At 56.4% G+C, this 13,476-nt stretch overlaps 1 protein-coding gene across 1 annotated transcript; it reads left to right on the top strand.

Annotated features, from left to right (window-relative positions):
- Nucleotides 1–219: 219 nt before the first annotated feature.
- LOC147086659 (uncharacterized) lies at nt 220–13,210 on the top strand. The gene is made up of 3 exons (XM_085978291.1): nt 220–448; nt 608–882; nt 13,031–13,210. Exons 1-3 carry the CDS (start codon nt 220–222, stop codon nt 13,208–13,210), a joined length of 684 nt encoding a protein of 227 aa, XP_085834417.1.
- The last annotated feature ends 266 nt before the right edge of the window (nt 13,211–13,476 follow it).

The following is a 13,476-nucleotide window of genomic DNA, read 5'->3' on the forward strand; positions in this document are numbered from 1 at the left end:
TGCCTGAAAGGGTGGTGGAGGCAGGAACCCTCACAACATTCAAGAAGCATTTGGATGAGCACTTGAAATGCCATTGCATACAAGGCTATGGACCAAATGCTGGAAAATGGGATTAGACTGGACAGGGATGGATGGGCGGCGCAGACACGATGGGCCGAAGGGCCTCTTTCTGTGCTGTAAAACTCTATGACTCTATGACTCTGGCCAAGCTATTCCACCATGGGAGGCAGTGCACACTACATCAGGGCTGCACTCCGTACTTACAGCCCGTCCTTTCTCTTGCAGGCTAAAGTTGCCTATAATCGCCAGGCCCGTGCCAGGACCAGGGGAGGCCGCGCCAAGCTGCAGAAGCTCACTCGCCTGGAGGAGCGCGTGTGTGGGCTCATGGGAGCCCGGCTGATCGTGCCCACAGCGTGCGGAGTAGCCGACCCTCCACTGCCCGGCAATGGTAAGGACCTCGCCTTTTGGCCCTCTCGCGTCGCCCTTGCGCATCCGAGCTACCTCCTTTGCCACTGTCCCACCAATGCACTGAATGCCACCAGTCCTAACTCCCTCGCTGACACCGTCTCCTCACTCTGAAGCTACTCTTGTGCATTCCTGCTTTCAGCTGGTGACGACCAGGACCCTGAAGCTGCCAGTGACAGCCCCTCCGAGCAGGAGGAGGAGGAGGAGGAGGAGCAAGAGCAAGCCGGACCATCAGGGGAACACTCAGGTCCCGCAGGAGAGGACGAAATGATTGACACGTCCTCACTGGACAAGTGCCTGGACCAACTGTCGCAGCGGATTGCAGCTTCTGGGACCAGTGGCGTCCAGCCACCCAGGAGCCGTGCGCGTGGGCCGCGGCCTTCCCCCCAAAGGGGGGAAGGATCAGAGGGGAGTGCAGTTGATCAGGACACTCGCCGCCACCAACGTGGCAAGGTTCCCCTAGTTCAGGCCCCTGCTCCCCAGCGGGAGTGTCCCGACTCCAGTCCGGACACCTTCACCTCGGAGGAGGCGCGGAAGCTGGACAAGATGGCCGAGGATTCGGACCGGCGCCACACGGAGCTCATGAGCGTGGTGGGGCGCATGCCTGAGGCCATCGAGTCGCTGGCGACCAGTGTGCGCGAGTTCGGGGCATCAACTGCCGCGAGTGGCCGCATGCTCACTGATGCCGTCAAGACCCTGGCGGGTGTGATGTGGGCGCACACCAGGACAACAGGGGCACTCACTGCTGCCACACGCGCTGTCTTAGGCAGGCATCGCCAGGGCAGCCGCCGCGCTGGAGCATCCCAGCGAGCCGCCCCTCGGCTGATTGTTGCGGATCCTGCAGTGCGGGCCCGGCCGAGTGCCAGCGCGCCACAGCACCAGCCAGCGCATCCCAGACGCCAGCTTGCCCACATTGCGCCATCCGTCGCCGCCACTCCCCCACTGGGGCGTCAAGGGCAAGCGGCTGGAGCTGATGTTGGCCAGGCTCAGGTGCGCCACTCAGCAGCCGGCCCCTCGATGACCAAAGGCCGTGTAGGCCGCCCCCCAGCGGCATCTGGCGGAAGGACATCTGAGCCTCAGGCGCCTTCCCCCAGCCTCGCAGCAGCCACTGGGCAGAGCTTGCGAAGGAGCAGCAGGCCGGGCAGGGGAGGCAAAAGGCTGGACAAGGTCTCGCCCTCGCGGGCCACTCAGTAGAGGGTGTGGCCAGCTTTCGTTTTATATGGCGGTGGCCATCTTTCTTTTGCCCATGGTTGTTTGGTTTGTGGGCTTATTTTTTGTGTTAGGCCGAGGTTGAGGCCCGGTTTGAACAAATGTGGAGTGACTCCTCCCCAGTTTGTGGGAGTGAGTCATTTGTTGGGCTTTTTGTGGGGCCCGTTGATTGTTTTTGGGGATTCATGTGGGAAGGGGTTTTCATTTTTGTGTAATAAATAATTATCTTTATTCATATGGTCTCCATGGTTGTTCTTGTTAGTGTTTGGTGGCTTTGCCGGCTGAGGGCTTGCGGAGCGGCTGCATTCATCTTCCCTCATGGCCCCAAGGCATTCCCTGACAGGGGGCTTAGAAGTACCGTGTAATAAGGTGGCGTCGCGCGGCCCTTGGCCCTGGTCGCTCCCTCCTGGGAACGTACTCCTGCTCCTCCTCCTCCTCCTCCTGCTCCTCCTCCTGAGGTGCTGCTCCAATGTCAGGTGGCAGTGCCTGAGTCCTGCGGATAGCCAGGTTGTGTAGCATGCAGCAAACTACCACAAATTGGGAGACCCGGTCCGGCGAATACTGCAGAGCTCCTCCGGAGCGATCAAGGCAGCGGAACCGCTGCTTGAGGACCCCAATAGTTTGCTCGATGATGTTGCGGGTGGTTTGATGGCTCTCGTTGTAGGCCTCTTCAGCAGCGGTCCTGGGCGCGCGGAGCGGGGTCATGAGCCAGGTACACAAAGGATAACCTTTGTCCCCGAGTAGCCATCCTCTTGGGGGAGGCTGTGCCTCGAACATGTCATGCACAGTACTCTGCCGCAGGATAAAGGCATCGTGGCTGCTGCCTGGGAAGCTGGCATTGACAGCCATGATGCGCTGCTTGTGGTCACACACCAGCTGCACATTCAGAGAATGGTAGCCCTTCCTGTTGCGATACTGCTCGCCATGCTCCAGAGGGGCCCGCAAAGCCACATGCGTACAGTCAATGGCGCCCTGCACCAAGGGGAAGTCCCCGAGTCTGGCAAATCCCAATGCGCGCTGATGCTGGCTCTCCAGGGCCATGGGGAAGGAGATGAATTGGCTTCTCCTTCTGAACAGTGCTTCGGTCACCTGGCGGATGCAGCGATGCGCGCCGTACTGGGAGATGTTTGCTATGTCCCCAGCAGCGGATTGGAAGGAGCCGGTGGCATAGAAGTTCAATGCCACCGTCACCTTCACTTCCACCGACAGAGACGTCCTGCACCTGAGCTTTGGACGCAGATCTCTGCGAAGCAGGTGGCAGATCTCTGCAACCACCTCCTTTCGGAATCGGAGCCTTCTAACACATCGCGCGTCAGTCATGTTGAGGTAGGAGCGCTGCTGGCGGTATAGCCTGACTGGGTAAGGCCTATGTGGCCGACGCCTGTTGCCCCCTCTGCCTCTAGCCAGGGCTGCCCCTCTCACAATGTGTCTGCGAGCCCTACGGACGTGGCGCTGCAGCTCCGCGTTGGCACCCCATGCAACCCCCATCAAATCCTGGCAAACAGTCAAATTTCCAAAAGGCCACTTGCAGCGCTCTGGCCTGAGTCCAAAAATACCTGAGCTGTTGCTGCTTGAAACCAGTTAGCTATCCTCCTTGTTGTGTGTCCAGAAATGCATTGCACAAGAGTGTTTGCTGAAAAATGGCTGGCCTTTATACTGGAGGGCACGTCCCCTTTAATTTGCGCCCCCCGGGGCCCGCGCTGGTTGTGTTGCGTTCCTTTTTTCAAACGCTCCGGCCGCCAGCCGCACAATGGGGCGGTCCGACTGAAGTTTGGAATCGGGGCGGCCAAAGGGCGTTGCACGAGGATGTGACGTCATTTTCTGCGCGCGCATCCGGGCAGGCGCTAAAGTTTGCGCCGGCGCTAACGGCCAACTTAATTTGGGGCGAGGCGCAAACTGCGCTGCGCCCGGGCGCTACACGCATAGCACCCGAAATTCACTTCTCTTAAGGCGCTAACTGCTGGCGCAAGCAACTGAAAATCCAGCCCATGGGATTGGGGGCAAGGTATTGACTTGGATAGAGAACTGGTTGGCAGACAGAAAGCAAAGAGTTGGAATAAACGGGTCGTTTTCCGAGTGGCAGGCAGTGACTAGTGGGGTACCGCAGGGATCGGTCCTAGGACCCCAGCTATTCACAATATATATTAATGATCTAGACGAGGGAACTAGATGTAATATCTCCAAGTTTGCAGACGACACAGAGCTGGGTGGGCGTGTGTGCTGTGAGGAGGATGCCGAGAAACTCCAGTGTGATTTGGACTGGTTGGGTGATTGGGCAGAAGCGTGGCAGATGCAATATAACGTGGATAAATGCGAGGTTATCCACTTTGATGGCAAAAACAGGAAGACAGATTATTACCTGAACGGCAATAGATTGGGAGAAGGGGAAGTGCAACGAGACCTGGGTGTCCTTGTGCACCAGTCGCTGAAGGTAAGCATGCAGGTGCAGCAGGCGGTTAAGAAGGCAAATGGTATGTTCGAGGGGATTCGAGTACCGGAACAAGGATGTCTTGCTGCAGTTGTACAGGGCCTTGGTGAGACCGCACCTTGAGTATTGTGTGCAGTTTTGGTCGCCTTATCTGAGGAAGGATGTTCTTGCCATGGAGGGAGTGCAGCGAAGATTCACCAGACTGATACCTGGGATGGCAGGAATGACGTATGAGGAGAGATTGGGTCGATTGGGCTTATACTCGCTGGAGTTTAGAAGAATGAGAGGGGATCTCATTGAAACTTATAAAATTCTAACAGGACTAGACAGACTAGATGCAGGAAGGATGTTCCTGATGGCGGGGGAGTCCAGAACCAGGGGTCACAGTCTAAGGATAGACTGTGACCCCTGGTTCTGGACTCCCCGACCATCGGGAACATCCTTCCTGCATCTAGTCTGTCTAGTCCCGTTAGAATTTTATAAGTTTCGATGAGATCCCCTCTCATTCTTCTAAACTCCAGCGAGTATAAGCCCAATCGACCCAATCTCTCCTCATACGTCATTCCTGCCATCCCAAACCGACCTCTTTGACCAAGCTTTTGGCCACCTGCCCTAATATCTCCTTATGTGTCTCGGTGTTTGATTTATGCTGCTGTGAAACGCCTTGGGACGTTTTACGATGTTAACGGCACTATAGAAATATGAATTGGTGTTGTTGGTACTGACACATTCAGCGACCCTGGGCCCATTCTCTGGAACCTCCTCCCTAAACCCCTCTGCCTCTCCCCTACTCCCTTCTCCCTGCTGGGATCCCGTGCTTTAATCACTGTGCCGTGACTCAGTGCCTGCTCTTTTTATCCATTCAGTCGGGTTCTTTCTCCTCTCAGTGAATGGCTTCATTGTTCGAATCTCAGGAACAGCAGGAGACGGGGCCTCTCGTAGTCCTGGGTCTCCAGCAGAAGATGGCGGCATTGAGCTGCATAATCAGCCAGAAGGGTGCGGCAGACTCACACTCGCACACACACACTCTCTCTCACACTCGCACACACACTCTCACACTCGCACTCACACTCTCTCACACTCACACACTCACACTCTCTCACACTCACACACTCTCTCTCACACTCACACACACTCTCACACTCACACACACACTCTCTCACACTCACACACACACTCTCACACTCGCACTCACACACTCTCTCTCACACTCGCACTCACACTCTCTCTCACACTCGCACTCACACTCTCTCTCACACTCGCACTCACACACTCTCTCACACTCGCACTCACACTCTCTCTCACACTCGCACTCACTCTCTCTCACACTCGCACTCACACACTCTCTCACACTCGCACTCACACACTCTCTCTCACACTCGCACTCACACACTCTCTCCCTCACTCGCACTCACACACTCTCTCTCACACTCGCACTCACACACTCACACACTCGCACTCACACACTCTCTCACACACTCGCACTCACACACTCTCTCTCACACTCGCACTCACACACTCTCTCTCACACTCGCACTCACACACTCTCTCACACACTCGCACTCACACACTCTCTCACACACTCGCACTCACACACTCTCTCACACACTCGCACTCACACACTCTCTCTCACACTCGCACTCACACACTCTCTCACACTCGCACTCACACACTCTCTCACACACTCGCACTCACACACTCTCTCACACACTCGCACTCACATACTCTCTCTCACACTCGCACTCACACTCTCTCTCACACTCGCACTCACACTCTCTCTCTCTCACTCGCACTCACACACTCTCTCTCACACTCACACACTCTCTCACACACTCGCACTCACACACTCTCTCACACACGCGCACTCACACTCTCTCTCACTCGCACTCACACACTCTCTCTCACACTCGCACTCACACACTCTCTCACACACTCGCACTCACACACTCTCTCACACACGCGCACTCACACACTCTCTCTCACACTCGCACTCACACACTCTCACACTCACACTCTCTCTCTCTCACTCGCACTCACACACTCTCTCTCACACTCGCACTCAGACACTCTCTCACACACTCGCACTCACACACTCTCTCACACACTCGCACTCACACACTCTCTCTCACACTCGCACTCACACACTCTCTCACACACTCACACTCACACACTCTCTCTCACACTCACACTCACACACTCTCTCACACACTCGCACTCACACACTCTCTCACACACTCGCACTCACACACTCTCTCTCACACTCGCACTCACACACTCTCTCAAACACTCGCACTCACACACTCTCTCACACACTCGCACTCACACACTCTCTCACACACTCACACACTCGCACTCACACACTCTCTCACACACTCACACTCACACACTCTCTCTCACACTCACACACACTCTCTCACACTCGCACTCACACTCTCACTCACACTCACACTCACACACTCTCTCTCACACTCGCACTCACACTCTCACTCACACTCACACTCACACACTCTCTCTCACACTCACACACACTCTCTCACACTCACACACACTCTCTCACACTCACACACACACTCTCACACTCACACACACACTCTCTCTCACACTCACACACTCTCTCACACTCTCTCACACTCACACACTCTCTCTCACACTGTCTCTCACACTCACACACTCTCTCTCACACTCACACACACTCTCTCACACTCACACACACACTCTCTCACACTCACACACACACTCTCACACTCGCTCTCACACACTCTCTCTCACACTCACACACTCTCTCACACTCTCTCACACTCACACACTCTCTCTCACACTCGCACTCACTCTCACTCACACACTCACACTCACACACTCGCACTCACACACTCTCTCACACTCACACTCGCACTCACACACTCTCTCTCACACTCGCACTCACACACTCTCGCTCACACTCGCACTCACACTCTCACTCACACACTCACACTCACACTCTCACTCACACACTCACACACACACTCTAACACTCACACACACACTCTCACACTCGCACTCTCTCACACTCACACACACACTCTCACACTCGCACTCACACACTCTCTCTCACACTCGCACTCACACTCTCTCTCTCACACTCGCACTCACACTCTCTCTCTCACATTCGCACTCACACTCTCTCTCACACTCGCACTCACACTCTCTCTCACACTCGCACTCACACTCTCTCTCACACTCGCACTCACACACTCTCTCTCACGCTCGCACTCATACACTCTCTCTCACACTCGCACTCACACACTCTCTCACACACTCGCACTCACACACTCTCTCCCTCACTCGCACTCACACACTCTCTCTCACACTCGCACTCACACACTCTCTCACACACTCGCACTCACACACTCTCTCACACACTCGCACTCACACACTCTCTCTCACACTCGCACTCACACACTCTCTCACACACTCGCACTCACACTCTCTCTCACACTCGCACTCACACACTCTCTCACACACTCGCACTCACACACTCTCTCTCACACTCGCACTCACACACTCTCTCACACACTCGCACTCACACACTCTCTCACACACTCGCACTCACACACTCTCTCTCACACACTCTCTCACACACTCGCACTCACACACTCTCTCTGACACTCACACTCACACTCTCTCTCACACTCGCACTCACACACTCTCTCTCACACTCGCACTCACACTCTCTCTCTCTCACTCGCACTCACACACTCTCTCTCACACTCGCACTCACACACTCTCTCACACACTCGCACTCACACTCTCTCTCTCTCTCTCACTCGCACTCACACACTCTCTCTCACACTCGCACTCACACACTCTCTCACACACTCGCACTCACACACTCTCTCACACACGCGCACTCACACACTCTCTCTCACACTCGCACTCACACACTCTCTCTCACACTCGCACTCACACTCTCTCTCTCACTCGCACTCACACACTCTCTCTCACACTCGCACTCACACACTCTCTCAAACACTCGCACTCACACACTCTCTCACACACTCGCACTCACACACTCTCTCTCACACTCGCACTCACACACTCTCACACACACACACAGTCGCACTCACACACTCTCTCACACACTCGCACTCACACACTCTCTCACACACTCACACACTCGCACTCACACACTCTCTCTCACACTCGCACTCACACACTCAGTCACACACTCACACACTCGCACTCACACACTCTCTCTCACACTCGCACTCACACACTCTCTCACACACTCACACACTCGCACTCACACACTCTCTCTCACACTCGCACTCACACACTCTCTCACACACTCACACACTCGCACTCACACACTCTCTCGCACACTCGCACTCACACACTCTCTCTCACACTCTCTCACACACTCGCACTCACACACTCTCTCTCATACTCGCACTCACACACTCTCTCACACACTCACACACTCGCACTCACACACTCGCACTCACACACTCTCTCTCACACTCGCACTCACACACTCTCTCACACACTCACACACTCGCACTCACACACTCTCTCTCACACTCGCACTCACACACTCTCTCACACACTCGCACTCACACACTCTCTCACACACTCGCACTCACACACTCTCTCTCACACTCGCACTCACACACTCTCTCACACACTCGCACTCACACTCTCTCTCACACTCGCACTCACACACTCTCTCACACACTCGCACTCACACACTCTCTCTCACACTCGCACTCACACACTCTCTCACACACTCGCACTCACACACTCTCTCACACACTCGCACTCACACACTCTCTCTCACACACTCTCTCACACACTCGCACTCACACACTCTCTCTCACACTCACACTCACACTCTCTCTCACACTCGCACTCACACACTCTCTCTCACACTCGCACTCACACTCTCTCTCTCTCACTCGCACTCACACACTCTCTCTCACACTCGCACTCACACACTCTCTCACACACTCGCACTCACACTCTCTCTCTCTCTCTCACTCGCACTCACACACTCTCTCTCACACTCGCACTCACACACTCTCTCACACACTCGCACTCACACACTCTCTCACACACGCGCACTCACACACTCTCTCTCACACTCGCACTCACACACTCTCTCTCACACTCGCACTCACACTCTCTCTCTCACTCGCACTCACACACTCTCTCTCACACTCGCACTCACACACTCTCTCAAACACTCGCACTCACACACTCTCTCACACACTCGCACTCACACACTCTCTCTCACACTCGCACTCACACACTCTCTCACACACACACACAGTCGCACTCACACACTCTCTCACACACTCGCACTCACACACTCTCTCACACACTCACACACTCGCACTCACACACTTTCTCTCACACTCGCACTCACACACTCAGTCACACACTCACACACTCGCACTCACACACTCTCTCTCACACTCGCACTCACACACTCTCTCACACACTCACACACTCGCACTCACACACTCTCTCTCACACTCGCACTCACACACTCTCTCACACACTCACACACTCGCACTCACACACTCTCTCGCACACTTGCACTCACACACTCTCTCTCACACTCTCTCACACACTCGCACTCACACACTCTCTCTCATACTCGCACTCACACACTCTCTCACACACTCACACACTCGCACTCACACACTCGCACTCACACACTCTCTCTCACACTCGCACTCACACACTCTCTCACACACTCACACACTCGCACTCACACACTCTCTCACACACTTGCACTCACACACTCTCTCACACTCGCACTCACACACTCTCTCACACACCCACACACACTCACACTCTCTCACACACTCACACACACTCGCACTCACACACTCTCACACACACTCTCTCACAGACACTCGCACTCTCTCACACTCTCTCACACTCTCTCACACACCCACACACACTCACACTCTCTCACACACTCACACACACTCGCACTCACACACTCTCACACACACTCACACACGCTCTCTCACACTCGCACTCTCTCACACTCTCTCACACACTCACACACACTCGCACTCACACACTCTCTCACACACTCGCACTCACACACTCTCTCTCACACTCGCACTCTCTCACACTCTCTCACACACCCACACACACTCGCACTCTCTCACACACTCACACACACTCGCACTCACACACTCTCACACACACTCGCACTCACACACTCTCTCACACACTCGCACTCACACACTCTCTCACACTCGCACTCACACACTCTCTCACACACTTGCACTCACACACTCTCTCACACACTCACACACTCTCTCACACACTCACACACTCTCTCTCACACACTCGCACTCACACACTCTCTCACACACTCGCACTCACACTCTCTCTCTCACACACTCGCACTCACACACTCTCACACACACTCGCACTCACACACTCTCTCACACACTCGCACTCACACACTCTCTCACACTCGCACTCACACACTCTCTCACACACTTGCACTCACACACTCTCTCACACACTCACACACTCTCTCACACACTCACACACTCTCTCTCACACACTCGCACTCACACACTCTCTCACACACTCGCACTCACACACTCTCTCTCACACACTCGCACTCACACACTCTCTCACACACTCTCTCACACACTCTCTCACACACTCGCACTCACACACTCTCTCACACACTCGCACTCACACACTTTCTCACACACTCGCCCACACACAGTCCCAATCGCTACAAGCTGGTCACTGGCACAAGTTCAGATCTCCACCCTGCTCTTCTTCCAATAGTTGCTGTGGGATATTTTACGTCCATCTGAGAGAGCAGACGGGGGCCTGATCCCGAAAAACGGAACCTCCGACAGTGCGGCGCTCCCTCAGTACCGCCCCTCCGACAGTGCGGCGCTCCCTCAGTACTGCCCCTCCGACAGTGCGGCGCTCCCTCAGTACCGCCCCTCCGACAGTGCGGCGCTCCCTCAGTACCGCCCCTCCGACAGTGCGGCGCTCCCTCAGTACTGCCCCTCCGACAGTGCGGCGCTCCCTCAGTACTGCCCCTCCGACAGTGCAGCACTCCCTCAGTACCGCCCCTCCGACAGTGCCGCGCTCCCTCAGTACCGCCCCTCCGACAGTGCGGCACTCCCTCAGTACGGCCCCTCCGACAGTGCGGCGCTCCCTAAGTACCGCCGCTTCGACAGTGCGGCCCTCCCTCAGTACCGCTCCTCCGACAGTGCGGCGCTCCCTCAGTACCGCTCCTCCGACAGTGCGGCGTTCCCTCAGTACTGCCCCTCCGACAGTACGGCGCTCCCTCAGTACTGCCCCTCCGACAGTGTGGCGTTCCCTCAGTACTGCCCCTCCGACAGTGCGGCACTCCCTCAGTACTGCCCCTCCGACAGTATGGCGCTCCCTCAGTACCACCCCTCCGACAGTGCGGCGCTCCCTCAGTACCGCCCCTCCGACAGTGCGGCGCTCCCTCAGTACTGCCCCTCCGACAGTGCGGCGCTCCCTCAGTACTGCCCCTCCGACAGTATGGCGCTCCCTCAGTACTGCCCCTCCGACAGTGCGGCGCTCCCTCAGTACCGCCCCTCCGACAGTGCGGCGCTCCCTCAGTACCGCCCCTCCGACAGTGCGGCGCTCCCTCAGTACCGCCCCTCCGACAGTGCGGCGCTCCCTCAGTACTGCCCCTCCGACAGTGCGGCGCTCCCTCAGTACCGCCTCTCCGACAGTGCGGCGCTCCCTCAGTACTGCCCCTCCGACAGTGCGGCGCCCCCTCAGGACTGCCCCTCCGACAGTGCGGCGCTCCCTCAGTACTGCCCCTCCGACAGTGCGGCACTCCCTCAGTACCGCCCCTCTGACCGTGCGGCGCTCCCTCAGGACTTCCCCTCCGACAGTGCGGCGCTCCCTCAGCACTGCCCTTTTGACAGTGCGGTGCTCCCTCAGTACTGCCCCTCCGACAGTGCGGCGCTCCCTCAGTATTGCCCCTCCGACATGCGGCGCTCCCTCAGTACCGCCCCTCCGACTGTGCGGCGCTCCCTCAGTACCGCCCCCTGACCGTGCGGCGCTCCCTCAATACTGCCCCTCCGACAGTGCAGCGCTCCCTCAGTACCGCCCCTCTGACCGTGCGGCGCTCCCTCAGTACTGCCCCTCCGACAGTGCGGCGCTCCCTCAGTACTGCCCTTTTGACAGTGCTGCGCTCCCTCAGTACTGCCCCTCCGACATGCGGCGCTCCCTCAGTACCGCCCCTCTGACCGTGCGGCGCTCCCTCAGTACTGCCCCTCCGACAGTGCGGCGCTCCCTCAGTACTGCCCTTTTGACAGTGCGGTGCTCCCTCAGTACCGCCCCTCTGACAGTGCGGCGCTCCCTCAGTACTGCCCCTCCGACAGTGCGGCGCTCCCTCAGTACTGCCCTTTTGACAGTGCGGCGCTCCCTCAGTACCGCCCCTCTGACCGTGCGGCGCTCCCTCAGTACTGCCCCTCAGACATCAGTAAAACAGAAGATCTGGGTCATTTATCACATTGCTGTTTGTGGGAGCTTGCTGTACGCAAATTGCCTGCCGCGTTTCCTACATTACAACAGTGACCACACTTCAAAAAAACTGCTTGATTGGCGGTGAAGCGCTTTGGGACGCTCTGAGGTGGTGAAAGGCGCTGGAGAAATGCAAATCTTTCACTCCTCGCAGTACAGCCAGCAGGACAGAACGGGATCGGGCGACCCAGCTATGTGTCGACTACGCCCAGCTTTGCCCGCAGGTGTCAGCCGGCAGTTACCGTATTCCTCGGAGTAGAGACGCCTGGGGCTGGAAATTCATCCGATTACCGACACTCCGTAGCGCCATGAAATGGCGACAAAATGGCGGCTGCCGCTCTTTCGCCAGCTGATGGCGGGTCCCGAGACCACCGCCATATTCCTCTCTCGCAGGAGAGAGGAATATGGCAGTGGTCTCGGGACCCAGCAGCGCCCTGGAGCAAAAATGGCAGCTTGTTGACGTCAATCGCCGCGCAACACCGACTTCACGTCACCAACGCGAACTTCGACCCCAGCGCTGAATTCACCCTAGCGTGCAAGCAGGCTGACGGCGACGATGTCTGCACCTGTTAAAGGGACACACAATGTCATTCAGGTAAGTTTGAATTGAAGGGTTTTATTGAATGTTATTGGCTTGCTGCAATAGATGTGAATAGGTTTTTAAGTGTGTAGGGAGTGCTGCTGGACGTTTACAAGGGCTCGGATGGTAAATGAAGGCCTTTGAGAAGACAGAACATGCTGCAAATACTCAGCAGGTCAGGCAACATCCGTGGAGAGGAGAACAGAGTTTCACGTCTCAGGTCGACATGCGGCCTGAGTAACTGAGTAATTCCAGCATT

Source organism: Somniosus microcephalus, unplaced genomic scaffold (assembly GCF_052327205.1).
Source record: "Somniosus microcephalus isolate GS21.2 unplaced genomic scaffold, FLI_Smic_1.0 unresolved_chr7, whole genome shotgun sequence".
NCBI lineage: Eukaryota > Metazoa > Chordata > Chondrichthyes > Squaliformes > Somniosidae > Somniosus > Somniosus microcephalus.